This window comes from Neodiprion virginianus, chromosome 4, assembly GCF_021901495.1.
Source record: "Neodiprion virginianus isolate iyNeoVirg1 chromosome 4, iyNeoVirg1.1, whole genome shotgun sequence".
NCBI lineage: Eukaryota > Metazoa > Arthropoda > Insecta > Hymenoptera > Diprionidae > Neodiprion > Neodiprion virginianus.
Window position 1 is genome coordinate 39088845 of NC_060880.1, and position 27696 is coordinate 39116540.

Sequence of the window (27696 nt, forward strand, 5' to 3'; positions counted from 1 at the left end):
TAATCGGAAGGATACTCCATATGAATTCATTTTTTATCTTTGTATTTTAAGAAAAGCTTCATAGCTTTCAGATACAATTACTTCATAAATACTTAAGTTACAAATACCTCGTTGTAAAATTACTAAAGAGTATAGGTTTTTGGCTACCCAACCCTCTCAAAAATAGAAAATACTTTCAATCAATAACCTTGTCCTATTCTATCTTTGGAATACTCGAAAAAAGTCCACCGAGGGGTAAATCACTGTCGAAATTGTTTACACTACCATCTCCATACACTTCCTTCTAACATTACCTTGCAATATCTGCAAGCTCACGCCAAAAAATTTTAAATTCACTTAATATTTTTAAAAGTCTTGAGTAATCTTCAAAAATGTGGCAAAATTCTTCCTGCAACGTCTCCCATAATCTTCAAACATTTCTTTATATCACCTGCCCTTTGCACACCCAGTCTATTATTGTGATTCCTCCCTCGGGAAATGTATTTCACTAATTTGTTTATAATCAGAAGTTTACGTCATGTTTACCTTTAACGCATTAATTACTACGGTCTACGTACATTCTAAAGATAAGTTTATTTCTGTTGATTTACTTTATTTCTGTCCCGCTTTACTTCGTCTATATTATATTATATACTATACATCAATCGTTGTTTTGCCATTACGCATATTTTCCTGTAACCCGCACCTGTCTAATGTATACTTGTACATCCGGTCACTGTCTGTCCTCGCATATCAATGTGTGCATTCCGACTTCCGGTTCGTGGGTTACCTCTACATGGGGGATGTACCCGAATCCCAAGTACATACGTCTGCTCGATGGGGGTGCTACGGGGCCCAACGGGGGGCGCGAACCCTAAACACTGCACGCTCCGACGCACCCGGGCCAAATGGCAAATCGATTTACCATCGCATTTTGTTATCCTCCCAGAATGATAGATAGATAGATCCAATGATCGTGCAGAATTTTCCGCTACCGTTTTACATGGGTGTTCTCTGAGCCGGATCTATCCCATGTCGCGGTGTTAATAATAAAATATTCAACACTCTCCTGAATATGAGCTAAGTCGGTTGAAATATCCCACATGAATATCGGATGCAAATACGTACAGTTAGGCGTCAGCTTCTACTATTACACCCGAAAGAATACGGTACGAAAATAATTATGCAGACCATTTCTTTGATGAATTTTAGGTAATTTCCGTCCCAGATCTGCGACTTCACTAGTGAATTATAACTTATGACTTCTTATGTGTTTGCGGTATAAAACGTTACGGTATTTTACAATTTTTATATTCATAATTTGATCATCGATCCATCTGTATACGAGTGCAACAGTTTTCTGCAATTATCGACTAGTCTACACAGCCTCTTGTAGAAATTCAATCATAAGAAATTACCAAACATTGTTGCATAACCAGCTTAGACCCGTCAATCCGACTGGGTGACTTAAAATCTGTAGCGATTGGTTCATCTAAAAAAAATTACATCGACACTGTGTATGGGATGGTCAATATTTCATAAACACTTTCTGAATTGTCTAAGTTTTTCAAAAAGAAGGACCTTTGCAAATGTTTGATTGATGTCATCGACCGAACACTCATAGGTTTACGTGTTGAACGGCTTCCGCCGATAAAGAAGCTACGGGATTGTTATCACGGGTTCTTATGGTCCCAAACCCACTCAGGCCTACTTACCCACAGAGTATTGGTCAAGAAAATACTCCCAGGTGTCTTTAATTAAACTCTTCCATAAACGTAAAATATGTTTTCATCTTGCAGCCCATACTTCGCATTTCAAATAAAGATCGATATTACGCGGTGAGTTAAAACTGGTTAAAACAGCAGTCGTTCGATATGAGCGAGTCGACCTGAAGCGATAATCGATGCGAAATGCGGCGGCTGTTTTGTTCGTGCCTTCACGCCATACCTCGGAGACGAGGAATATTTTTGCTGAGCTGGATTGTTTACATCCCCAAAGAAAAGTGTTGATCGTCCGACTGGTGCGGAAAGAAATTATTTTTTTACAATATCTCCAACTAACCTTACGCGGAGAAATTTTATTCGGTACAAATAAAAGCCAGAGCTTTTAGTGAAAAATAATCGTATCATGAAAGTGACTGTGACCACGTTAAGCGATGACATCTTTGTACTCGATGTCAGCGAGGAGCTGGAGCTCGAAAATTTCAAGGCGTTTTGCGAAATCGAAAGTGGGTTTCCGGCCCATGAAATCGTTATTGCATTTAACGGCCGTCCGTTGATGGACGACAAGAAACCTCTAAAGGAACATGGAATCAAAGACGGGGATGTGGTCATTTTACAGCACATGCAACAGAGCGGTTCTGGACTCAGTTTACAGACGTTCGATGGAGGTTGGAGTTCTCACTAATTACCAAAATTCGGCATAAAATTTTACTTGAACACCAAATTTTGACCACACTGTTCCATTTCTCCGCATTTTTTTCCCTCATCAAAATTTTTCAAGGCATTCAAATTTATCCGTTCCTACTTTATTATACTACAATCCATTCGGTCAATTTACTGAAGTGCACACAAGTTGTTTACGTCACGTTGACGGGAGAATGTTTACAACGAGTATTTAAAGAGGGCAAAAGAAGACTAATTTTACCAAAATTTCAATCTCAACGACAACATAATTGATTTTTCATCTAATCTTTGGTCTTGTGATCCAGTTCATTGCAATTTTGTATGTGCAATTTTTGCTGATCAATGATTGCTTTGTTGATGAATTCTATTTATACATCAAGACAAACTTCATATTTTTATGTAATGCCGCAGCAACGTTCTATGTATACCCATAATATGCTTGTCACTGTTGCTATTTTTGTTTTCCACTCTCTTTTTCATTTGCACAAAATAAACAACTTGTTGATTATTTTGCACAAGATATCTCATGTAAATTGAGCAAAAATATTTATTTTCACATTATTCTTATACTTTGATGAACTTTGTTCAATGAACACAAATTGAGCTTGAATGTTTTATTATCAATTTTAATTGTCAATAATTAAAATTCTTTACATTCACCGTAGTTGATCAGAGGCTGTTTAATTCTAAGATTCGCAAATTTAGCTGTACCTACGTTGGACTTCAGCGCGATTAGGATTCCTGGATCATCAGGTAGATCCGCGCCAAGTTCGAGCGGTGCTGCAGCACCGCAGAGACCTCAAAATTCACGTAGCGAGGATGACCCTGTTATGATCAGAGACATGTTCCTCGCTAATCCAGATCAGCTAGCTTTACTTAAACAAAATAATCCCAGGCTAGCAGATGCCTTGCTGTCCGGGAATATTGGTAAGAATTTCAGCTCAGGTTTTAAACTTGAACCAATTGGAAATAGTAGAAACAAATATACTTTACTGAATATCGTTGAATTTAATTTTATATCGAAATTTTATTGCAGAAAGGTTTTCGAATGTTTTAAAGGAACAAATTAAGTCGCGCGAAGAACGCCAAGTTCAGCGTGTAAGAATGATGAACGCAGATCCTTTTGATACAGAAACGCAAAGACTTATAGCTGAAGAGATAAGACAAAAAAATATTGAGGCAAACATGGAGGCAGCGATGGAATATAATCCCGAAACATTTGGAACTGTAGTTATGCTCTACATCAATTGTAAAGTAAACGGTTTTCCGGTGAAAGCGTTTATTGATTCAGGTAATTGCTATACCAGTCGAAATATTATCGATAGCTATCCAAGTTGAAGGTCAGGTTTATTCACAGGCTTGCTAAATTTAAACATTGCAGAATCCAAGGGTGACCGAATAACTTTCGCTCGACACATAAACAGTTTAATAATAGAACTCGGCTTTATCTGACTATCCAACCCAGTTTGCTCTCAGAAATGCATGACAAGAAATTTTACCAACTCTAAAACTGCATCTCACGATAATTCTCATTGTCTATCAATTCCACTCTACAAACAGGTGCTCAAACTACAATTATGTCTGCCGCATGTGCAGAACGTTGTCACATAATGCGTCTGGTAGATTCGAGGTGGGCAGGTGTGGCAAAAGGTGTCGGAGTGCAAAAAATCATTGGCCGTATCCATATGGTACAGATACAGATAGGTCAAGATCACCTAACGACTTCTTTCAGTGTTCTTGAAGAACAGCCAATGGACATGCTACTTGGTCTTGACATGCTTAAAAGACATCAGTGTTGCATAGACCTGAAAAAAAACATACTAAACATTGGTACAACTGGAACTGAAACTCCGTTTTTAACCGAGGGTGAGTAAGGAACATACTCAATAATGGTTTTTTTAACATAGACACTGATGGCACGTCAAACCTCATATTGTTCTGTTCAATATTTATACAGGCGAACTACCAGAATGTGCAAGACTGAGTGGAAATAGTGATGAATCCTTAGACGACAGAGATTTGCAAAGAGCATTAGAAGATAGTTCAAAGGATGCTAAAAAGCAAAAGCAGCAGGGTAAGTATGTATCTGTCCGGGCTTCCCCAACTTCCTAAATCCCATTCCCTAAAAATTTATGGCATACAGAAAATATTATAATCTTGTCGATGTACGTTATCATTTTATATCTATTATTTCATATAATAATCAGCAAAGTTACACTGAAGTACTTGATAGCGTTGCGGCTTATCAAGTGATTAAAATCACCTCTTTTTGATATTCCTTTCCTGCTTGCCTGGACAGCTTCTGAAATATCAGAAATGCTCTTGATAAACATGTGTTTACTTTCACGTTTTCTAACTGTTAAGTTCCGGTTATCATGTTTGCCTGATTTGCTTTTCAGACGGGCCAAGCGCAAGTAATAGTCCAATGAATGTCACACCATCGATGTCGTCGAGCACGACAACAACTTTAGAAACAACCGTTCTTCCACATGACCCCTTCACAGATGGTACAGTAAAAGAAATTGAAGCCTTAGGTTTTACTCGCGCGCAGGTAATTTCAGAATTGCGTCGATTTAACGGAGACAAGGCTCAAGCTACAGCTGCGCTGTTTGCTAAATCATTGAAATTCTAATAATAAGGAGGTTATTAAATATTTCGACGAACAATACAGAATACTGGTGAAAAGAATCCTTCTCTTGATAGTCAGTACAATGTGTGTCATCAGTATGTTAATAAAAAGAAAGTTGTGGCATAATATCAAATGAATTATTCAGTGCCACAGGTTTGAGACAATTATGTGATGATTTGTACTGATTGAATTGATTCTTTTCGTTTTATGTCGTATGGAACGACGAATAAATAAGTAAAAAATAGTTAATATAAAGTTTAAGTATATGCTACGTACTGCAGCTTTCGAAAGTGTCATGTATTTTTTCGTAAATGTTGGCCGCTACCCGTTGATAAGCCTCTTAATCATACGACTGAACAATGTAATCACATTTAGCTGAGCCTACACTAAATGCGTGACTTACGACAAGTAGAAGAGGAAAGACTTCAATGCAAGAGAAAAGAAAAAAAAAGGGTACCTTATTCAACGCACATCAATTACTGTTTCATGAAATCCGTAGGATTATACAGTTCATCCCTGGATAGAAAGTTCCTGACAAATCTGTATTTCTTTGCTCACACCTTTATCAATTTCGAGTGTGAATTCATTTTACCCTTATTTTAAACCAGCCCCGTAACTGACAAAAAAAGGTTGAATCAGTTAACCTTTCGTATATGTAGATACAAATTGCCAAGTTTTGTGTGACAAATTTACTGTCTGAAGAGTTAAATTTGTTTGGCTCTGATTGAGACATGTGAATCAATGTTATTCTGAATGCTAAAAATACGCACGAAGTATTTTAAAAACTTGAAAACTACATAATCAGATGAATTTTCAGAGAGCATGACTTTCGGACACGATTTGATAATGCCCTTAGTTAAAGATGATCAGACTGCAAAAAATAACACGACCGTTCAAAGCTCAAAATCGATTTATGAGAAAAATATTTTTACAATATTCTTCGATTCTGTGAAAAATGATGAACACTTGCACAATGTGTACTTGACGTGTACACACTGCTTCCAAAATATTCATACCTAATTGCAATAGAAATAAACTAGTGTAAATACATTATATTTATCTACTGGTTCATTGTTGGAAACATGATTGGAAAAGCAATAAATTCAAGCAAATGTAATTTCATTGTGGTATTTTTACTAATTTCGTCGAGATTACGATTCCCACACATGCAGCACAATTGGTATTACTAATTTGTAACTGTGACGATATATACTCAGACAGTTTATTATTGGTGAAAAAGTAAATTTTTACAAAACTAATTTCTCTTAGGGAGTTCATCCGCTCCCCATTTAATCTCGACCATTTTTCCGCTGCGAGCAGACTCCTCACAAGCTGTCGCAATCTTACTGACTGCCAGAGTTTCTCTGTAGTCAACAATTGACTGTGCCTTTCCGTGAACGATGTCTAGGAAGTGCTCCATTTCCGTTTGATAAGCATTACGGTAACGACTAGGGAAGCTGTACCAAATCGGTGCGGTGGTGAGTCCATTTAATCCGTACTGAGTCTCGACACAATGAATCGGCTGCTCGTTGGTGGCAGTGAGCATTCCCTTGGGACCAAAAACTTCCAATCGCTGATCGTAACCATAATTGCAGTTTCGGGACAAATCAACTATTCCCAAAGTTCCCGAGGGGAAGTAGAGGGTAGCGGCGACAGTGTCGTGATCGTCCAAAGCTTTGATTTCAGGAATGTGAGTGTGTGCTTGTACGGCAACCTGAAATGTTTATGAAATCGTTACAGCTAGAACACTTGATTGAGGATTTCAAATAATTACCTTAATGGGGTATTCTCCAATGATCCAAGTCATCATATCGATGTCATGCACCATACAGTCGTGGAAGATACCGCCTGAAGTTCTCAGGTACTCGATAGAAGGTAGCGGAGAGTCCCGGGAGCAAACTTTGATGGTTTGAACATGACCGACTTCGCCTTTTTGCACCCGCTGCCTCACTGCGCTGTAGCTTGGGTCGAAACGCCTGTTGAAAGCACAGAAGAGTGGCTTTCCAACAGCCTTAGCGGTTTCATAGCACTTGACACTATTTTCACGGGACTCGGCTATGGGTTTTTCGCAGAAGACAGCCTTCTTAGCTTTCAAAGATTCAACCACAATATCCTCATGAGTGAAGGTTGGAGAAGCGACGACAACAACGTCAACTCTAAGAAAAGAAACAAAAATGTTCAACAAGACGGTCTTCTCAAATTGAATGCCAAGTCAATTGATTATAATGTATTACTTGGGATCCTTGAACACAGCGCTGGACTGTTTACTGTTCAGGAAAGTGGCGTCATTAAGTCCCCAGAACTCCTTCAAAGCTGCCCATTTAGATTCGACATCGTCGACAACATAGGTGATCTTGACACGAGGATTGCGAGCCAAAGATGATAAATGAATGGTTCCGGCACGGCCAAGTCCAAAAATAGCCAAATTCAGAACTTTCTCACCTGTTCTGCTTGACTTTAGGGCTACATTGTCTTCGTAACTGCAGAAATAAAATAAGCACTTAGACAAGATAGTATATTAATCATCTAATTCTAAGAACTGTGTCCACCAGTAATGCCACAGTCGAAATTGAAGCATTCCATTGCTTGTCTTAAAGATGAAATAGAAAAATTCCAATATCGAAGAGAACAAGTTGCGATTTCTATTTGTCATTTATTATTTCAAACATTATGAAAATCTCATACAAGACTCGAGTGCAGTGTAAACGTATTACTTACATCTTGTACAGATAGTCCTCTGGTGGCGGCGTCGGTGTGGGCTGAACGTAGGGAGAAGCCTCTTTGAATTTTATGGTGGCCATGACGGACTAGAAGTTCGACGTTACGTTAGGACCGAACAAGTAACCCAATGTTGAGCGATGTTCAATATAAGCATTTCTTTGAATGGAGTGGGGAGGTATCTTTACTAAAGCTAATCTCTTTATATTGCCACATCAGAGTTTAGAGAGAAAAAGAGAACAACTGTCGGACGTAATGTATTTATGTTCAATTATTGATAACGCGGGATTGACGAACGTTGATTTATGTAACCTTTAGAAACTATTAGATTACATTCGCATTACGCAGGGTGTTCGTTAAATTTATCATCATAGGTTTAAACACGCTACCATGCTTTACTGGAAACAATTATTGATACCATTGTAAATCATGTTGAACAAAATTGAATTAACAATAAACAACGCTGCCGAAACTCTTCTCAGAGGCCGAATTCTGATTCTAACATTGATCTTCGATCTCTTCATCTGCGTAACTGTGAGTGCATGACCTATGTTTGATGATATACAATCTTGCCATTATATAATACTGCCGAAGTTGATAATAATGAATATTAAACATTATATCGTTTATACAGGACCAGCTCAAACCCAATCTTAACTAATAATTGCAAATGATTTTTGAAATCTGGGAAGAAACGAAGGTTCTCGAGACTTGATCACCATTAAAATCAGGTGACTTGTCTGTTTAGTTTCATTAATTATTCCTATGATGGTTCACACAGTTGCCTAAAGTCCAAACGGAGTAGAATAAAAATCACGTATTTCAAGTTTCCTCAAGGTATTTGCACGGTGGTGAAATTGACTCTTTTTCATGGATCAAAATAATCAGTAAGCCGCTTGATACAATTGTGTGAAAAAACTATTAATTCTCTCCTTTTCACCCATCTTCTGATTTGTCGTTTTAATCATTACGGTATCTTTAACATGCTGTGTGAAACTGATGAATGCGTTATCTAACTGCAAAAAAAAATTGCTACATTATTGGTATCGTTACTTTTATAGCATGCACTTCAATCGAACAGTAAAAAATATGATTTATGTTATCGATACTATTAAAGATGTTCTGATTATCTCGATCGGTATGAAAACTTTAAATACTGATGTATTATGAAATATACAATCTAAATCAAATTTAATCTAAGAAATACGTAATTTAGGATTATATAATTAATTGCAGATTGGAACTAATTTGAAAAAATATCTGAACCCCTTGATGCACCGAATGTTGTGCTGATTCAACTATTGTTTCCTTCATTTACTTTACATTGATTATAAAAATGCTTCTTATATCCATGCAAGTGTGTTATCATAAAATGGGTCCAGTGATTGTTCTCTGTCAAGTTGTATACTTGAATAATAACGTATAAACATCTCAAGCACTTCTGCCTACTCATAGTGAAATTCGTCACCTCAGCTGAAATCACAATTCAAAAGGCAAGATAATTCCGGTTCTATCGTGATACGCATCATCTAAGTTTTTTTCAGTTCTCTCGCTTCCAGTAATAACCAGTTCCTTCATTAGGACAGTGCAAAGTGGGGGAAGATTGTTGTTCTGGAAATTTCTATAAATATTCCACGATCTGTTGTCTACGTCACTCAATTCCCAAATCACTGACCTTAAATTGTTTGTTCCACATAGAGGGGGCTTATTATATCGCACAATTTATCCTTGGCGATTTAACAAGACCTTAACTGACGTTACTATCAACCACCCAAAGAATGTTCAGTATGGAAATACTAGTGAGCACTCATTTTTTACCTGACCTTGTTGAAATATTATTTATCAGCGTTGGGTTCATCACTGGATCCAAAGTCTTGTATGAGTCTGAATGTTTTAGGTGGAAATTCCATATAGTCTTTCATGTGTCTCGTAGTAATTCTGTACAGAATCAGTGTCAGGATCCGTAATAATCGATAATCCTCTTGTTAATCCATTTTCAAAATCATTTCGCTATAACCCGATTCTCCTCAATCTGCCACAATTTTATGTTCCATACCATCAAATTTATCTCAGAAACACTTTATCTTCCTTTGACAGTGCATCGCAGTAAGCGGATGTAACAGCTCTGCTAAATTCGTGTGTATCAGGTGTTGCACCTGTGTGTTTAACTGCTAATTAATTTCTAATCATACATCGATTTTTTAAAAAACAAATTCAATTGCGTGACATATTTCAAGTCCAATGAATGATAACATAACGCTTTTATTAAGTATCCAGTTGTGTAATATTTAGTCGATAAAACTTATCAAGCATTAGGGATTACGTAGTTGTAATATCTCTGACGATACGTTTTTTATTTCTGATACGATATACTGAACTGGAACCATAATCAAACTCTTTTCTTAAGGTCATTGTTTGTGATGTGATCTCTGATCTTGGCACTTGCTCAGGGTAATCGATTTCTGTACAGATCTACCGAAAGATTTTTCTATAACCATTTTAATCGATACCATCGTATGCATATTCTTTAAGCCTTGATCCTGCTGTACATATTATATCCGACTCACATTAATTTACCGATCATACAGCTGGTCATTCTCTATAATACATACTACCATTCTTCAAATTTCCAAAATCCAAATACTGAAGAATACCCTGTTTTGATCATCGTCAAATATGAATTCAATTTTAATCTCTATATCAAATATAAGTCACTGCTATTTTAGATTGTATCTCACAGCTTGAGATCTCATAGGTAGCTTATTAAAAGATAGACTTATTAGTACATTGTTAAATTCGTTTTAATATCAACGGTAATATTGAATGAGAAAAAGAAATATGGGATGTCATCGGAATAAACCAGAGTCGATTACTTATCATGGGTAGTGTAGTAATAATACACACGCCAATTTCTTGTTGATAAATATTTTTTTGTTTCAATTCTGCGAGCCTATCATCAGAGAGAAAAGAGGAAGGAGTAGATAAGGAAGAGGTAACAGAAGTTAAAAGTTCAATGCTTTGAATAGTATGCTTAGAATTCTATTGACACATTTTTTACACTACTTCAAATGTTGTTCTGTAACTGAAGTTAGATGCCAGATGTTAGCAGTCGAAAGCTCTTCAGATTCATACAGTATAGCTTTAAGTGCAAAATTTTATAATTGATGTTATTTAACAAAATTTAATTTGTTAAGCTGCCTTACTTTAATAAATAGCTGCTAAATTTGCACGGTTGTTTGAACTTGATGTCATTGTTTGTTACTTACTTTATTAGGAATCAAAGACAGAGCTCTGTGATATTTCTACAAATTTAATTTCTTTCGGGAAGCTCATCGGCCGCCCACTTAAGCTCCACCATTTTTGCTCTGCGAGTTGATTTCTCGCAAGATGACAATTCTGCTTATTGCCAAAGTTTCCTGATAGCGAGTCACAAACTTGTACTTGTACAGAAACCTGAAATATTCATGAACCACTTTAATTGTAATAGTTACCTTTATACGAAATACTCCGAGCATCTAAATCATCATGTCAATATCATGGATCATAGTTTCATGAAAGATGCCATCAGAATTTTTAAGGTAAGCAATGGAAGCTATTGGTGGGTTTCGATTACAAATTTTAATAATTTGAATATGCCCAACTTCGTCTTTAATCATTCGCTGTCTCATTGCACAGAAACTTGGACCAAAAAATTTGTTGAACGTGCAAAAAAGTGGCCCACCAATAGCTGCTGCAGCTTCGTAGTATTTAACGCTTTTATCGTAAGACTGTGCAATTAGTTCTTCACAGAAGACTGATATTTGAGCTTTTTAACGATTCAACGACAATGCCCTCAACAGTGAGAGTTGGGGAAATAACGACAATGCTGTCGAGTGTAAAAATTATAACAATACATATGAATACACTCTTTTACGATGTTCCAGAATTTTGTGATAATTTTACTTTCACACTTTTCATCTTTGTACACACACTTGTTTGTTGGCTAGTTAAGAAAGTGGGATCATGTAATCCCCAGAAATTCTTGATCCCTTCCCATCTTGATTAAAGGTCTTCAACGATATATTTTATCTTAACACGAGGACTGCGAGCTTACATTTCTAAATTGTAGGTGCCAGCTCAGCCAACTCCAAACGGAGCTGCACTTAATACCTTGTCATTAGCCAGTCTGCCTGACTTCAGAGCTAATGGGAGGAATAAAATAATCATTTTAGCACCTCAGGAAAGGTTGGATGAAAAAGGTTTTGTTCAGAGTGGATAAAAAAATTTTATCTATTGTTCAAACTGCTGAAAAATTTAGGAATTCAAGAATCTCTTTCAACCTCTAAGCTCGTTACTTACACCTTGTAGAGATAATCCTACGGAGGTGGATCACGTCTAGCCTTCCCTCAGTGTAGGGGAAAGCATCTTTGAACATGACAGTAGCCATTGCTCATGAGAATTTGTTCCGACGTGACACCGAACGAGTGACCAATCACTCATTGTCAGTACGGTTTAACAGATGTATTCTGTTCTAATTGCTAAAGTGATGAAATATCTTGACGATGACTCATATTTTTACACTGCCATATGATGGTTTGCAGAAAAAATATAATCGAATGCAATGAACAGGTGGTGAATGAACGATAATCTAGAAATCACAGTGAAACATTCTGTTATGTATTAGTTTCTCAATAACGCTTATCTGCGAATCTGAATTATATAGACAGCACACAAAATATAAGTTACATTTCTGAATAAAAATTTGACTATTCATGCAGAATGAAAAAAAGCACTTCGGACAGAGTTCCAATTCTGAACGCGGTAAAGAAGTGTAAAAAAAATTATCAATCAACACTATTTAACCATTACACAGCAACGCCGTTATAAAAAAACCGCCTGCATATGTTTCACATATTGCAGTGTGTTTAAAAGGAAACACATATGGTAGGGAAAGTGTGAAGTGAAATTGCATTCAATGAAATTTTTCTTCTCGGGACAAAGATGAGTAGGTAGTTACAAAATCGCAATACAATCTCTCTAAAAAAATTTTTGTAAACATAGTCAATATTGTTTTTTTTTTTTATTATCAATGAATCATAATTAAACTGCTCTTGTTCAAACTTTCATGATAAGTTGGAGTCTAATTTTATCGCAGCGACCCCAAAGGATCGCAAATGAAATGACATCCCTCACAAGGCAGCTAGTGAACAATTTTTTTTTTTTTATACATCAGAATAATTATTGTGTATAACTGTATAATATATTACAATATTTTCAGATTATATTCTGAAAATTGACCAAATTATGGTTAATTTCATTATTGAGGTACAGACTTATAATTTTCGTTTCTCGAAAATATAAGTGTTGGGAATGGTTACACCCAATGTGTTATCACCCGATACAATAGATTGAAGAAACGTATCACTTACTAATAATGTCGTCAGTAAAGCATTGTTGACGTTATATCATAGTATCAAGTAATAATTAATAACAACCTATAGCATGTAAAAGCAACGGATTTGCCATGCGAAAATCATTAAAACTTCTGGACAGAAGGTGAAATATAAATCGAAAATTCATTAAATTTCGGGTCTTTACAAATACAGTGTTGAACATAAATTCGACAATAGTCAAGGATAGTAAGATCGAGTGTTTCAAGGCTTCTTAATACCTATTCTGGTCATAGAGCTTGATGCGTTGAAATGGTTAAACGACACCAAACAAACATTGATTTACCATGAGAGTATTGTCACAATGGATCTTCAAGAAACGCAGTCTTGTCGACGCGATATTTTTAATGGTAACCAGCTAAGTACACATCCGTATTACCGTGATTACACACACACACACGAATGAATGAAACTGTCACCGAAATTTACAAATTGCATAATCTGTATGATTCGCAACACAATGTCACAGATATTTTACACTCATAAGGACAGTTCAAAAATTGTCTCTGCTTCTAGAATTGCCACCCCTGGGTGGTTGATCATTGTCTCTACCCCTGCCTCTATTCCCGTAAGCACCACGTCCGATATTGTTTTCATTAGAGCCTCTGGATCTTCCTTGCATGTTGTGCATAGGTCCGTTTTTGTTCGGCCCACCGTATCCACCATATCCGCCTTGTCCCTGATTGCCAGGGTTCGGACCACGGAAATTTGGACCACCGAAACCTTGGCGATCGAAGTTTGGTGGTCCTTGGTTCCCGGCATTGGGACCACGCATATTTGGTGGGCCTTGATTTTGCATAAACGAGTTGTTGAAGGGTGGCCCAGAATTTGGCGCGAAGGGCGCCATAGGATTGGGTCTGAAGTGTTGATTACCCCCAAAGTTTCCATTGGGAGGTCTGAAATTGGGACCAAAATTGCCTGGAGGCATTCCATTTGGCCCAAACCCAGGTGGCATATTAGACATGTTGGGGTGATGCATCATGTTTGGCATGTTAGAGTTATTCATATGTGGCATTGGATTATCAATATTCTGCATTCCTTGATGCGAGGACATATTTGGATTATTTTTATTTGGCATACCCATGTGTGGCGGCATGTTCGGATGGGGTCCCATATTCGACATATGATGACTCATGTTCGGATTGATATTTTGCATGTTATGATGGTTACCCATGTTGCCCATGTGCGGCATATTGTGATTGTTTCCCATGTTTGGCGGCATGTTGTCTCGCTTGTCAAAATTGTTATTCCCAGGGAAATCCATGTTGAAGTTGTCGTTAAGATTTCTACCACCCTGCTCGTCGTCCCATCTTGATCTGTCTCTACTTTCTCTGTCCCTATCCCCAAACATATCATTGTCCATGTTTGATTTTCCCATTCCGAAATTGTGCATGGACATTTGCCTGAAATCTTTATCGCCAAAGTTCATCGAACTGCTTCTTAAGTCCTTGTCGCTACCCATCATCGACCTGCCCAACCCACCACCCATACCACCGAATCGTAAATCTTCATCTCTACCCATGCTTCGCATGTCACTTGGCAAGTGTCTCAAGTCTTCGTCTAGACCCATTCCGAAAGAGTTACTTTCACAGCCGGAATTGTTAGCCATTCCAGATCTCGATTCTGTGTCACTAGACAAGTCATCGTTCAGTGAAGCCCCAAAGACAGGTTGATGTATTTTAGACGTTCGGTCGCTCGCACCGCCGTCACTCCAACCAATTAACTGATCAAACTTTCTCTTTCCACCACGGTTTAATGTTTTCAGTAATTCTGGATTCTGCGCAAATTTGGAACTGGGCAACGGCGCAGGAAGTTCGATGTCAGGAACTTTGGAGTAATCAATTTCACCTTCATCTTGTAAGAAATCTTCGGATTCTTCCACATCTTCAGGAGAACCGATCACTTCGCGAAGCTCCTCTATCTCTCCGGAAAATACTAATTTGTTTATGGCATCGTTTCCTTTGGTAATAGCCTCAGCTAATTTTGATTCTGCTGCAAGATGAAGTAAAAATAGAAAAGAATTAAAATATATTTGCAGTTACACAGAGTACTGTACTTCAAATGTGTGAAAAAACCACGTAAATACTTTGTGATCATGTATACCAAAGGCAGTCTACATGTACATATAATCTTCAAAAGTTGCGGAAAATCATATTTCTATGCAAATTTCTACGCACATAGTTTAGTACATCAACTTACGCTCAACCGGAATCATTTTCCCATATAAAATTATAGCGTTGGGTGTAACTTCGTTCAAAGGTACAGCCCCAGGTGTCGTTTCGATTAACTGATTGACGAAGGCATTCAATGCCTCGACTTGTTCGATATCTTCAGCTTCCATCTCATTCCACTGCGCTTGGAAATTTCTGGGTATCGGTTTACTATAAGGAACTTTCTTATTGGCATATTTCTTTCCCTCGTCAATCGCATGATCTAAGTCAAGACCTGGGATTCCGCCGCTTTTATCTTCAGATTCACCGTCAGCATTAATTCTATCTTCAGGTCCCATACCCGGTATGACTGGCGAGTCGTCAGCTAATAATGTGTAAAATTCGACGGTTAGACAAGTCAAAATGAATGTTTATAAAATAGATTATACTTAAAAATACTCTCTTACCAACTTCATGATCATCAACACCTGCAGCTCCTGCAGGCAGAGTGTTCAGGTTGTATTTATCTCTCATCAAATCTCCTGGTCTATTTCTCGTCCAGAACTTTGATGTGTGATCGTTGCTTCCAGAACATAATATGTGTCCAAGCGGATGCCACGCCAAGGTCCATACTATACTGTCGTGCGCTTGCTCTATCGCTCCAACTTCTTTGTCAGCGCTTGACGAAGGAGGAATAACAAAAATGTTTAGTATTCTTAATGGAATTCGTAAATTATAGTATATTAAAGTATAATAACCCCGTGATTGCGTAATTATTTTTCATCATTGATTGTCAGAAGATAATTAGTGTACCAGAAACAGGATTAGAAATACATACCCAACGTGCCAAAAGAGTATGGCCCCGTCGCTACCACCGCTACAGAAAAGTCCTTCATGACTAGGATGCCAAGCAACACTTGAAGCTTCTTTTTTATGACCCCTAAAGGTTTGCACTTCTTGACTAAGATTTCGCAGATCAAACAGCTTGAGTAAATGATCTCGAGATGCTGTGACCAACCAGTTTCCATTCTCATTCCACTTCACATCCATCACCGTTGATTTGTGCGCGTGTAGAGTAGCTAGCGATTGCCCAGTTTTTGGGTCCCACAACTTCACTGGCTGCTGATTATCTTTACTTCCAGATATAACGAGACTCTTCTGCGGATGCCAATGAACGCACTTTACATCCGCTCCGTGACCTGAAAAATCACAATTTAGTACCAATTGATTCAATCCAAGCCTCACGGTATAATACATTTAATATCATCAGTGCAGATTTATTAAACAATATGTCCACTGTTGCAGTTTACTATTAACGGCAAACTTTGCAGTTATAGCACATGGATTCCACATTATGTAAATAAAATTTAACAATCAACTTTTTAAATGCCAATGAATGGTTCTTTCCTTTTTTCTTTCTACCAGCAACCCGACCAAATATAGTTATCACCAGTTAATCAATTTGAATTACTATTAATAATTCGTAACTAATCGGCATAGACATTTATATGTCGTAAGATTGGTCTTCTGACATTCTTTTCAAATTGTTTGCAATTTTACCGATATCTGGATTGAACCAGAATAAATAGTCTCAAATTATTTTATTGAAAGAACAAAAAGACGAAAGGTTGACTGTTGCAAATCATTTGCCTAGATTTTTGAGTATACTTGAAAATATGGACAATTCAATCAAATGTGACACGTGGAAACAAAGTTTAAAAAAAAACAAATACATTATTAATGATAATTAGCTATTATTGTTTGCAAATAATTATTGTTTTAATTACTCTTTCCAAATTACAAATATATTGTAATATAAAGAAGTTTATACCCCTGAGAATTCGTTCCTCGTGACATCGCAGAAAGTCCCAGATTCTGACGGTTCCGTCATCACTGCAAGTGGCCAGCTTGTGATCCGTAGGACTGAAACTACCCACCCAAAAAAACAAAGTTATACACACCAAATGCATGGTCATATTTATAAAAGAAATTCTTTATTTTTAAATCACATATGTAATGTAACAAACAAACGTTCAGTAGTGATATAAAATAACGAAGTAACTACCAATACCAAATTATTACCAAGTGAAGAACAAGAATACCCTGACATTTTTTATCATTATAATAAAGTGTAATATACTTGAATGTTAACTTTATTTCAATATTCCAAAAATACAGCATTATTGTCGGTTTATTGTTAATTTTTTTTTTTTTTTTTCTTATTTTTTCAACCACAGAGCGTAATATTCACTAGTAAACGATTAAATAAATAAAACCTAACAACTTTATTCTGCTAAAAGTTTATGGTACATAACTTCTGGGTTATTGGTGTTTTTGGTTTCTTTATTTGCTCGATTTATCATGTTGTCTTTTCTTTTCCTTTTTTTTTCGAATTCTTTTAGTTCCTAATTCTTTACAGATGATAGTATACTAGAAGCAGGAAGAAGCAAGGGGTATTTAATTCTTTATTGAAATATGCAATTTGACAGAATTTCAACTCCAATCTGGTGAAGATCCCAAATATAGCACAGCTCGAAACGACTTGGAGGCTCGGACAATTGCAGTGAAGCAGTCACGGAGAAGTGATACCCATCAGCGTTGTGTAATTTTAATGTGGAAATGTTTTTTCGTTGCTTTTTTTCACTTTGCATGATAATGTGCAGAATATTATTTGACTAAAATTCCTCCAATCAGGGTATTGTACCGAATATCGCTCAACGATAATTGACCAGCATCTCAGATTTTAAACATCAATAAATAAGATACGATTCGAATGAAAATTTTAAACAAAATATGAAAAAAAATAGGTAATAACACGACGAAATTTAGATTCAGATAGAAATAGGAGGAAAAATTATATTATTCAACCAAAGTAGCATCAGAATGTCAGGCTCGTTAAATTTTGGAGTTCATTGCAATAAGAACAATTGTAAATGATAGATTGTTATGTTCAATTTTCTTGCAGTGTCTTAAGTTACTGAAATTATTCCGCAGCGAAATGAATTAATGCAGATATCGGAAATATTCTCAAAAATGGATATTGAATGGAGGAAGTATTAGTAAATATCGCACTGCACGTGGAGAAAAGGTAGGAAATGTGTATGTGGAAGTGTTCTTGACTTAACTTAGAACTTTATTAAGTCACTGTTCTGAAATCTTGTTAATGTATCAGCAGAGTCCAAAATATGGACATGGTATATTTTCTAATAAAAGGATCAACTAGATGTAAATATTGTAAATAAACAAAAAGCCATCTCCGACAGTCATATCTGGCACTCAAAATACACTCTGCAGTTTATGAGCAATAACTGAGCTCAATTTGCACACGTACACAATGTGTTTTCGATGCCACATGACCACCGGAGAATGTACGAAAATTAGGTTTATTTTTTCTCAAATTTAACGTTTATTTCATAAAAAAAAAACGATTAATGTGTACAGAATGTTCCTTCATTATTTTATTAATAAATTTTTTTTTTCCAAATTTGTCTTTATTTAAGATAATCAGTTTTCTGAAGGACAAGAGCAACACAAAACAAAGGAAGATATATGATGATCATTCTTTATTAATGCAAATATATATGTGATAATATAGTGAAGTATTTATTCATTTATATTGATATTTTTGGATGATGTGAAGGGAGCTAGGATATTTTTCTTTATTATATATTCGATGGGAATCTCGACTGGGTGCTGCTGTATTTTTTCTTTAGTTTTATTATTATCAATATTACCATCTTCTCTTTATTCTACGATACATCTTTGCCCAATATCCTATCCTGTATACAAACTTTATTCCTGACAGCCATAAGGTCCCAATTACGCTTCTACTTAAATTTCTTCCCGCAATTACACACCGGCATTGAAATATTACAAGACTTTGAAGTAAATGAACATAATTACAGGGATAGACTGGGAATAAAGAAATATGTTTGCAAGATAAAGGAAGCTCGTTTGCGTAAACCTATTTGAACTCTTGAGTGGAAATTTGACCACAAAATTATAGTGTGTAATTAATGTAAAACATCGGTAATTGTTCAGTATATGCAAAACTTCTGAGCCTGAGATAAAAATGGTTGAATATGGTCCATTGCATGCAAAGATAAGATCCCGATGGCTCTCAGAACAGGTAACTATACTGTAAAATCGAGGATCCATTGAACCTATCTATTCAATACATGCTTCAATTTCACCTGTGTTTCGCGTACTGCCCAATAATCTTTTCAAAGCACTACCTACTAGTATATAACGCAAAATTAATTATACGAACAGATTCAAAGAATTTTTTTTGTAAATCAATCCCTGACCCTGATAAATGTCTCGTTCCTCACAAAGTCATGATTGATACGATTGTTTTTTATTCTCAATACTTGGAAGATTCGAATGACGTTTTGAGTTTCATACTGGCCAGATTTTAATATGCTGCTGTTATCACCTCAGTTCAGCTTCGTAGGTGTAAAAAAAAAAAATTCAAAAACGGTTGTTTGTAATCATAAGATATAGCAATCTCGACGCACATACACAAACCAAAGTACTATATTTGATCTAGTTAACACCCTGATTGCCGATACACTGGATCTAAGGTACAAACGGAGACAGCATTAAAAAAAAAATGCTGAATGCTCAGATCATTGATAAGAACAGAACACACTAAAGAAACAAGAAAAACACTTCACCTATGTACCCAAATGAGAAGGTGTAACTTGATTTCAAACGTTTTACTAAATGGAAAATACATCAAAATGAAACCCACGTCCTGTGTCCTGATTGCTACATAAGTTAATCGGCCGTGAAGGACAGTGTCACGATAGATGTAAGGACTAGAGTGGTAGATGCTATACCTGAGTCCTCTAATAGCCTCTTTGTGCGCCTGAAACATCTTGACGTTGTTCATGTTGCTCTGCCAGTACTTAACGTAGCCTGCGTGGTCGCCCGTCACCATCCAGCTTTCGTTGTGGGACCAAACCATTGTACGTACAGGGCTGTCATGAGCCTAAGAAATGGAAGAATGAATGATTATTTTTTAACTGCCCTGTCGGAACATTTTACAAGGTTATTCCATTACATTAGGTTCATTTTTGACTAATTCGACACTCAAGAGGAGATGCTAATATTAAACCATATTTTGCAAATTTTCAATTAGCCACACCAAGTTAGTGATCAGAGATGTGTTGCTTATCTTCACTTACTGACAGTTTGTTTATTTGACATTTTAAATTCAATTTTCTGAGAATCGTGATATTTGTTGACATGACAGGAGAATGAAAAACCAAGCTAAGATTTTTTTCATAAACGAAAATGACCTCTGAGAACTATATTTGTAACTCAGATACACGTGGACATTAAATTAACGAATCTCATAATCTGTTACAGATAAAAAAAATAGCGATTTACGAGAATAGAGGCTGTAACAGATTCATAGAGCAAGAATATTAGGTCCATGTACTAATAGAGTATCAAAAAAAGTGGTAAATTTTCTTAATATATCCCCACCTGTAGAATAGTCTCAAAGTTAAAAGTAAGCCCATTCCATAATGTGAATTCGCCACTCGATGCACCAGTGACAAGCCTTCTTCCTTCGGGGGTCCAAGCCATGCAAAATATTGGACACCTCATTTTATTCGTTGCTGTTTTGACAAATTTTGTTGTCACTGCGTTGATTGGATTATCAACGTAGCTTGGTGGTGGCAGAAGGTCAGGATAATATATAACGTCAGGCTGAAGAGCTCTTCTGTCTCTGTAGTCTCGCTGCCAAACCCGATTCTGAGTAACAAAAAGATGGAAATTTAATCTACACCTACACGAAGAAGAAAGATGCTAGAGGTATTAGAAGCTTGAAAGGAGCAGCTGAACATTCTGACGAGATAAAAAAAATATGAAATTACAAACAGGAACCAAAGTAATTTGTTTATACGAATAATTTATTACCTCCAAGGTTTTAATAATAGCAGCATTATAGTCGACCGTCTTTCGCATCACAGATTTCCTGAGTCTCTTTCCATCGAATTCATCTTGTAACGCATCTTGACCACCAGCTATAACTTTCGGGGCATGATAAGGTCGAAATGGTTTGAAAAAACCACGATTTCCATCTCTGTGAGTACCAAATCTGTGCTGATAACCTCCAGTCGTAGTATTTATAGTTGTTAAATTAGGAGGAGGTGCAGATAAATTCGGCGTTGCAATGGGTGGTGGAACCGACATGTTCGGTAAACTTATCACCGGGGGTGGATTGGCGAATTGAGCATTGACAGACATATTGATGGCTTGGAAAATGAAATAATTTAAATAAGTTTATCTAAAACCAAGGTCTCTTCTTCTTAGACTCAGATCCCGAGACATATTATAGAACAAAGTCACGAAATACATTTAACAGTAGTAACGCCATCCTTGCGATAATATCTGAAATAAAATTAAAAAAGTCATAGTTACAAAAATTGTAGGTTCTGCATCGTTGTGAATATCCGTAATTGATGATAAAAATTCGTCGTTGATAATGGATTGTAGAAGAGTGCTGACAAAGTAATAAAATAAGATGCAAGACATACTTTCACAGGAGCAAAACATTTCCTTTTTCATTTATTTTCAACTTCAAATAACAGAGTGAAATAACGAAATAACATGTGTTCAGTAATTGTAGAAACCCGTGTTGCAAACAGTGCCAGCACAGGTGCCTAACACTTGTATTTATGGTAAGAGAAAACTAGAAAGGAAAAAATACATTGGACAAGTGTTGGATATGTGAAAGAATGAGTAAATTGAAGAGGCGAGCGAAACAAACGTTTCGTCCCACAACGAAAATTTTGATGAAAGTGTATGTGCCAACTTTCGAAGCACTAGGGATATGATGACGCAAAAATTGTAGTGGGGATGTGTGGCATCGAATAACCATGTTTGAAGGTTAGTCGGTAATGGTGAAGTAAACTCGTGGCAGAGCCGATTACTGTAGTGAATTTAATCGAATTTTATGTCGGGTCATTGATATACATCATAATACGGTAAAATAGTGAGACCAACCCGCTGCAGTATCGTCGCGATTATATTTGTCGAGGCCTACTCCCAGGTCACCACTTCGGCGTACACAAAACACTTCAACGTTCTAAGGCCACAAATTACCAAACACTTTATTTACAATAATACTGCAAATATAGCGCCAAGCGAACACTCCCTGGACAAGCGTCATCAACTTTTTTGAAATCTCAACGCCTACAATACAGACTACGACCGACAGCTTGAGGGAATATTGTGCACGGACGCTAACGACTCCATGATAGGTATATGAAGACTGACGAAGACACTGCTGGACACTGCCTGCCACTTCCGGTTCGAAAATCCGGCGTTCCGCTCGGATACCTAATAATGTTGATTACTGCGACCTCTGCTGTGTCAGAGCTGCGCACTGTAGCCGCAATGTATACGTGTTACGATGATGATTGGAACAATTAATACAGATCCTCATATACTTTCAGCGTCGAAATCCAACAGGCGTTCGGACAGTTAGCATTATAATTTTCGTTGGCTAAAAACTAAAGCTATACGATATACAATATATCTTTCGGCAACGTAATTCTTGATTAAACGCTCGGATTAACGGAAATGGCCGAGATTCGAGTTTTGTTCCACCGGTCCCGTTGTTCGCAATCGACGGATCGTTGGACGCCCAAAATCCGATTTCCGAATTTCATATTCAAGTAAAATGTAGTCACGAAAATTATGAGCCGATCAACTGCCCAGAAATCGCTTGCTAATGTGTGAATGAGTTTGAAAGTGTAAACAAATTTTTTTTTGTAAATCATATGCATCAGTCATTCGATTCATATGACGCGCTAAGAATGATGCTTTTTTGTTTTTCCAGCGACTTTTACCCCTCTATGGGCCGCCGGCGGAAGTGAAAAACAGTTGCGGCACGCTTCTTTCGCAAAGCTGAAACGTTCAACTGCATGTCGAAAAGGGCTTTTTGTGTATTACAAAAATTGAGCGTTGGATAGATTGTCCTTGGTTTTAAAATAAGAAAGAAAAATGTCAGTTTGATGTGTCGTGCGAGGGGATTCACAGCAGTATATACGCGATTCTTAAGACTCGCTGAAAACGCGACTAGTTGTATATACCATGTAAAGGTGTAATGTGAAAGAGTTCGCGTGCTGCAGTGTGCTGCTGGATAATTTTGATTATTATTTAGAAGAAACATGACAAAATTTTTGGCCTGTCTACAGTTATCTTTATTATACAGTTAATTCACCAGTTCCAAAAGTCGGATGAAAACTAACGAGAATCGTACGTTGACGAGTATAGTTGTTTACTTATTTTATACCCATTTAATTTATCCATTATTCATGCCCAAACCTGCCTGTATTGCCATTGATTGATACGACTTTGCTCAAGAAATAATTCATACTCTCCTTTCGCGAAATTAGCACATGCATTATCACTAGCATTTTTGCCTATACGCGCGAAATGAAACATGCGTATGTAACGTACGCTATAATTGATCTGACCCAGTTCTACAGCTCAATGTTACTTGCCATGTCACTCTTCATAATTTATACTATACAAGACGACGAACAAACAAATTATTTTTTCCAACCCTGGCAAATTATTTCCCATTTTAACAGGGTTACAAACACCGATGTTGCCTGTTAATTAGGATAGCTTACTACGAAATGATTGAGGTATTTCAGTTCTGAAATTGCAAGGACGTATAAACGCGTGTCGAAACAATGTTTATACCGTTATTTCGCAATTTCTACTTAATGACGAAACACTCATAAGTCAAATACCATACTAATGACATGCCAAAATTTTGTGCACTGCATTAAGTTCATTCAATGTTGCACAGGGAACTTTAAACTGAGGACACTACGTTACAGTATCCATTTCAAACACAGAGTAGGTACAGGTAATGTAGTGTTTGACAGTGTTCGCTCTTTTAGTCTGCTGTCTGACAAATTTGATAAGCAAATATTGGTAAATCTTTCATCACTGTACATTCAAAAAGACCGCTCGTTCACTGAAAACATTAGATTCTTTGCTATGAATGCACATTACTTAGCTACACAAATTATTGTGAAATACAAATAACCAATGAGCTGTATATTGAAAAGGTGGAAATTTCCTCTCAAATCTTACGTATGATTGGTTGAATACATTTCCGCTTTGCATTAATGTACCTGTAAGAACTGTACATAGTGTGAAGAAAAAACACTTGACACACGTTCGAAGTTCAAAGTCTAAATTTCTTCCAAATCTGTTATGTGAACTGCCGTGAGTTCTCTTTATGTATTCCATGAACCAAGAGTCCGTCAGAATGAGAAAAGCACCCCAGTAATATTGAAACACAATTTAGAACTATATTTTGTGATAATGTACAGTATAACAATAGACAGAAACACCAACAAATATTTCCCACCCAAAATCACATTGAATACTTCAAAGCATGTGATGCGGTTTAAACATACAGATAGAAAAATTGCAATATCATAATTTTGTACAATTATGCCCTTGTATATATCTGCTTTGATTATTTCATAACTTCTTTAATTAATCATACATTTTATGTTTTATCCACAATTTAGCACCATGAGTGATATAAACTCTCCGCGACTGATTGCGACTGCAGTTGCTGCAGCGTTTGGCGTTATCGGGGCTGTGGGTCTGTTCGTGTACCAGAAAATAAGAGAACAACAACAGACCGAAAGAGTCAGACGAGATTTGGATAAAATGGGTGAAACTATGGCCGAACTACAAGCACAGTTGGATCTTTTGAGGTAGGCTCCTTTTAGTTGTAGATATTTCGATAATCACGTTATATCTAGCCCTCTGAAATACGTATAACTAATTTAACGTAACTAACAATAAAATTAAAAAAGTACAGATTGAAAGGTTATTGTCATTACCACTTGTATTTCATACTTGCCTAATTAGATTACAGCAAAATCAACGCAGGAATCGAGAAAGAATATCGCGACGAAAGCCGAATCTTAAAAATAGCAGCACTTATTCTGCAACAGATAATGACACTGACGTAGACGCCTTTTCAACAGCTGACACAGAGTTTGACGATGATGAATTCTTTGATTTCTCCGACATGGAGTCAGGCGATGGAGACAATGAAAGGTCTGTAAATTTAACAACCAAATAATGGATCGTAATCAAACTAATAACTCATATTTCATTTCAATACATAGAATAATAAATCTTCCTGAAAAGGAAGCAAAGTAGAAAGTACAAACTGGACTCCTTACCACAAAGGCAAGTCTTTCCTTTCACAAACAAATCTTTTGCAGTGATAAATGTTATCCGCTAATATTATCACAGCATTTTCAAATGCCAAAAGATTTCGATGGATACTTATATTGATGCACGCTAGTAAAGTAATTTACTATAAATAAATGTGTCAATTTTAGTGCCCACTTTGTGTGTTTTTATTTTTTTTTAATTAGTTTCATCTGAAATACATACCGCCGAATGCATTTTGTAATTGTACTTGATATTTTATGATTACTTCAATTCAATTGAACGTTTGATATTTATATCAATTGATGTGTACCAAAGGTAATGAGATACATTATATATTAAAGAAACGTGAAAATGCTTTCTTCGTGGCAAATTTTCACCGAGAACAGATTATATGCCACATGAATTATAGAAAGTTTAGCAGAAGAAAGTATATGTTTAGTAATGCAGGATCTCAGGACCAACAAACGAACTGGACAGAAGGCTCGCTGAAACAGACAAACTAATTGAAGCATCGGAACTACGTCCAGGTAGCGAGTGTGAAGAGGCTCTTAGTACACTACGTAATCTACTTGTTAAATATCCAGATAATATTGAAGTTATATGGAGGCTGGCAAGAGCTTGTCACAGATGCTCCACAAATGCTACGGAGACAAGTAAAAAGCTGGCTCTTATCGTCGAAGGTAAGGATTTAAGAAGCAATATTCTCTAGTTTTTTTTTCTGAAGTATCCGTGTATTCCAACTCCAAATAAAATTTTTATTACCCCGTAGGTCTCAACCCTTGCGAAAGATTTGAAGAAGCAGACAGCGCAGACTTTCACAAGTGGTACGCAATACTGATAGGATCACACGGAATGTTTCTTTCTACTAAAGAAAAAATAGAAGGTGGCTACCGCTTCAAAAAACATCTCAACAAAGCATTAGAAATCAGACCAGAAGACCCGGTACTTCATCATTTATCGGGAAGGTTCAAGTTTGAAGTTGCTGGCTTAACCTGGATTGAGAGAAAGGTCAGTTTGACTTTATATATTGTCTGTTTCAGTTGATTATTCCAATCTTTAAATTATTGATTGGAAAATTTTTTTATTGTGTCGCCTAAAAATTGCAACTTTTTCCTCAATTTTATACAGGTTGCGTCAACATTGTTCGCAGAACCTCCAAGTGCAACTTACGAGGAAGCGATTGTTGATTTTGAACGTGCCGAAGAATTGACGATAAAGCCATTTAAAGATAACAAATTACTTCTCGGTAAATGTTATGTAGCAGTTGGGCGTTATCAAGATGCAATCAGATGGTTCGAAGAAACTAGTAACATTCCGACAGTTAGCGAAGAAGACCGTGTTTCGCAAAATGAGGCCGATCAACTTTTATCAAAATACTCTAAATATCGTTCATAACTACAGCTATTGAAATTAAAATTGTAAATATGCATATAAATATATGTGTGCATGTATGCTCGTTTCATGATATTATGAGAACGTACATTTAGGTATTACATTTATATGGTGCTCGTATCGTGTAGTGGAACTTTGTGTTAACGAGTAAGGAATAAAAATAGGAGGGGGTTCCCATTTGAGTATAATGTAACAAATTTATTAGGTGATTTGATGAAATGTAATATTATTGGTTTGGTATAACACGGTTTGCAAACTTTTTTTTATAATACACTGAATGAGTGAAATATACACCCTGACCTAAAAGTATTGCGTTGTTTATTCGATTTCAATAGTCAACTCTGCTATGCTTATAAGGTAATTCTAAAGATCTTCAAAACATTTCAATTTATATCACTAATTGAGTTTATTAAGATTCTTTAAGCTTATCAAAATAATAATGAAGGATGTACTGAATGTGTAGAATTCATCAGTGGTTGGGTGAAATTTACGCCTGAAAGAAGAGAAAGTCTACAGACGTCTTTTTTTCGTCATCCCGTGCTTTTGACGTTTCAGGAAGAACGAGGCAGTTATCAATCGCAGAAGATTTTTTTTATAACTTTGTAAGTAAAATCTAGTGGATGGGGTAAATTTCTTCTTGTCTCTTGTGCAATATGAACAACTACTCTTTCTGTGGCATTCTCAATGTAAGTTATTCTTCGCCTAACACGCACTCGTTTTGTACCTGTATGTGTAATTTCCAGATCAATAATGGTCCA

The 27696-nt window shown here is 36.5% G+C and overlaps 4 protein-coding genes across 8 annotated transcripts; 2 read left to right on the forward strand and 2 right to left on the reverse strand.

The window, feature by feature from the left end:
• Positions 1 to 1901: 1901 nt before the first annotated feature.
• LOC124302055 (protein DDI1 homolog 2) lies at positions 1902 to 5963 on the forward strand. Its single transcript, XM_046757824.1, has 6 exons — positions 1902 to 2368; positions 3090 to 3311; positions 3421 to 3675; positions 3945 to 4250; positions 4342 to 4458; positions 4784 to 5963. Exons 1-6 carry the CDS (start codon positions 2107 to 2109, stop codon positions 5014 to 5016), a joined length of 1395 nt encoding a protein of 464 aa, XP_046613780.1. The 5' UTR covers positions 1902 to 2106; the 3' UTR covers positions 5017 to 5963.
• A 164-nt stretch (positions 5964 to 6127) lies between these two features.
• LOC124302056 (inositol 2-dehydrogenase-like) lies at positions 6128 to 7891 on the reverse strand. The gene is made up of 4 exons (XM_046757825.1): positions 7732 to 7891; positions 7248 to 7493; positions 6788 to 7169; positions 6128 to 6727 (listed from the first exon to the last, which is right to left on the reverse strand). Exons 1-4 carry the CDS (start codon positions 7812 to 7814, stop codon positions 6269 to 6271), a joined length of 1170 nt encoding a protein of 389 aa, XP_046613781.1. The 5' UTR covers positions 7815 to 7891; the 3' UTR covers positions 6128 to 6268.
• A 4870-nt stretch (positions 7892 to 12761) lies between these two features.
• LOC124301857 (uncharacterized) lies at positions 12762 to 22608 on the reverse strand. Of its 3 annotated transcripts, XM_046757373.1 has the most exons (10): positions 22328 to 22608; positions 21239 to 21712; positions 20804 to 21073; positions 20152 to 20303; positions 17142 to 17239; positions 16149 to 16509; positions 15778 to 15989; positions 15360 to 15695; positions 14241 to 15152; positions 12763 to 14078 (listed from the first exon to the last, which is right to left on the reverse strand). In XM_046757373.1, exons 2-10 carry the CDS (start codon positions 21566 to 21568, stop codon positions 13654 to 13656), a joined length of 3096 nt encoding a protein of 1031 aa, XP_046613329.1. In that variant the 5' UTR covers positions 21569 to 21712; positions 22328 to 22608; the 3' UTR covers positions 12763 to 13653. The 3 variants fall into 3 exon arrangements, with proteins under 3 accessions (XP_046613328.1, XP_046613329.1, XP_046613327.1); XM_046757372.1 differs by having other exon boundaries at positions 12762 to 15149; XM_046757371.1 differs by having other exon boundaries at positions 12763 to 15152.
• Positions 22609 to 23196: 588 nt separating this feature from the next.
• On the forward strand, positions 23197 to 27244 carry LOC124301868 (regulator of microtubule dynamics protein 1-like). Of its 3 annotated transcripts, none has more exons than XM_046757406.1 (6): positions 23197 to 23584; positions 24883 to 25074; positions 25232 to 25423; positions 25994 to 26226; positions 26316 to 26554; positions 26675 to 27244. In XM_046757406.1, exons 2-6 carry the CDS (start codon positions 24887 to 24889, stop codon positions 26939 to 26941), a joined length of 1119 nt encoding a protein of 372 aa, XP_046613362.1. In that variant the 5' UTR covers positions 23197 to 23584; positions 24883 to 24886; the 3' UTR covers positions 26942 to 27244. The 3 variants fall into 3 exon arrangements, with proteins under 3 accessions (XP_046613362.1, XP_046613363.1, XP_046613360.1); XM_046757407.1 differs by lacking the exon at positions 23197 to 23584 and adding an exon at positions 24536 to 24631 and having other exon boundaries at positions 26697 to 26897; XM_046757404.1 differs by lacking the exon at positions 23197 to 23584 and adding an exon at positions 24538 to 24631.
• Positions 27245 to 27696: the final 452 nt, after the last annotated feature.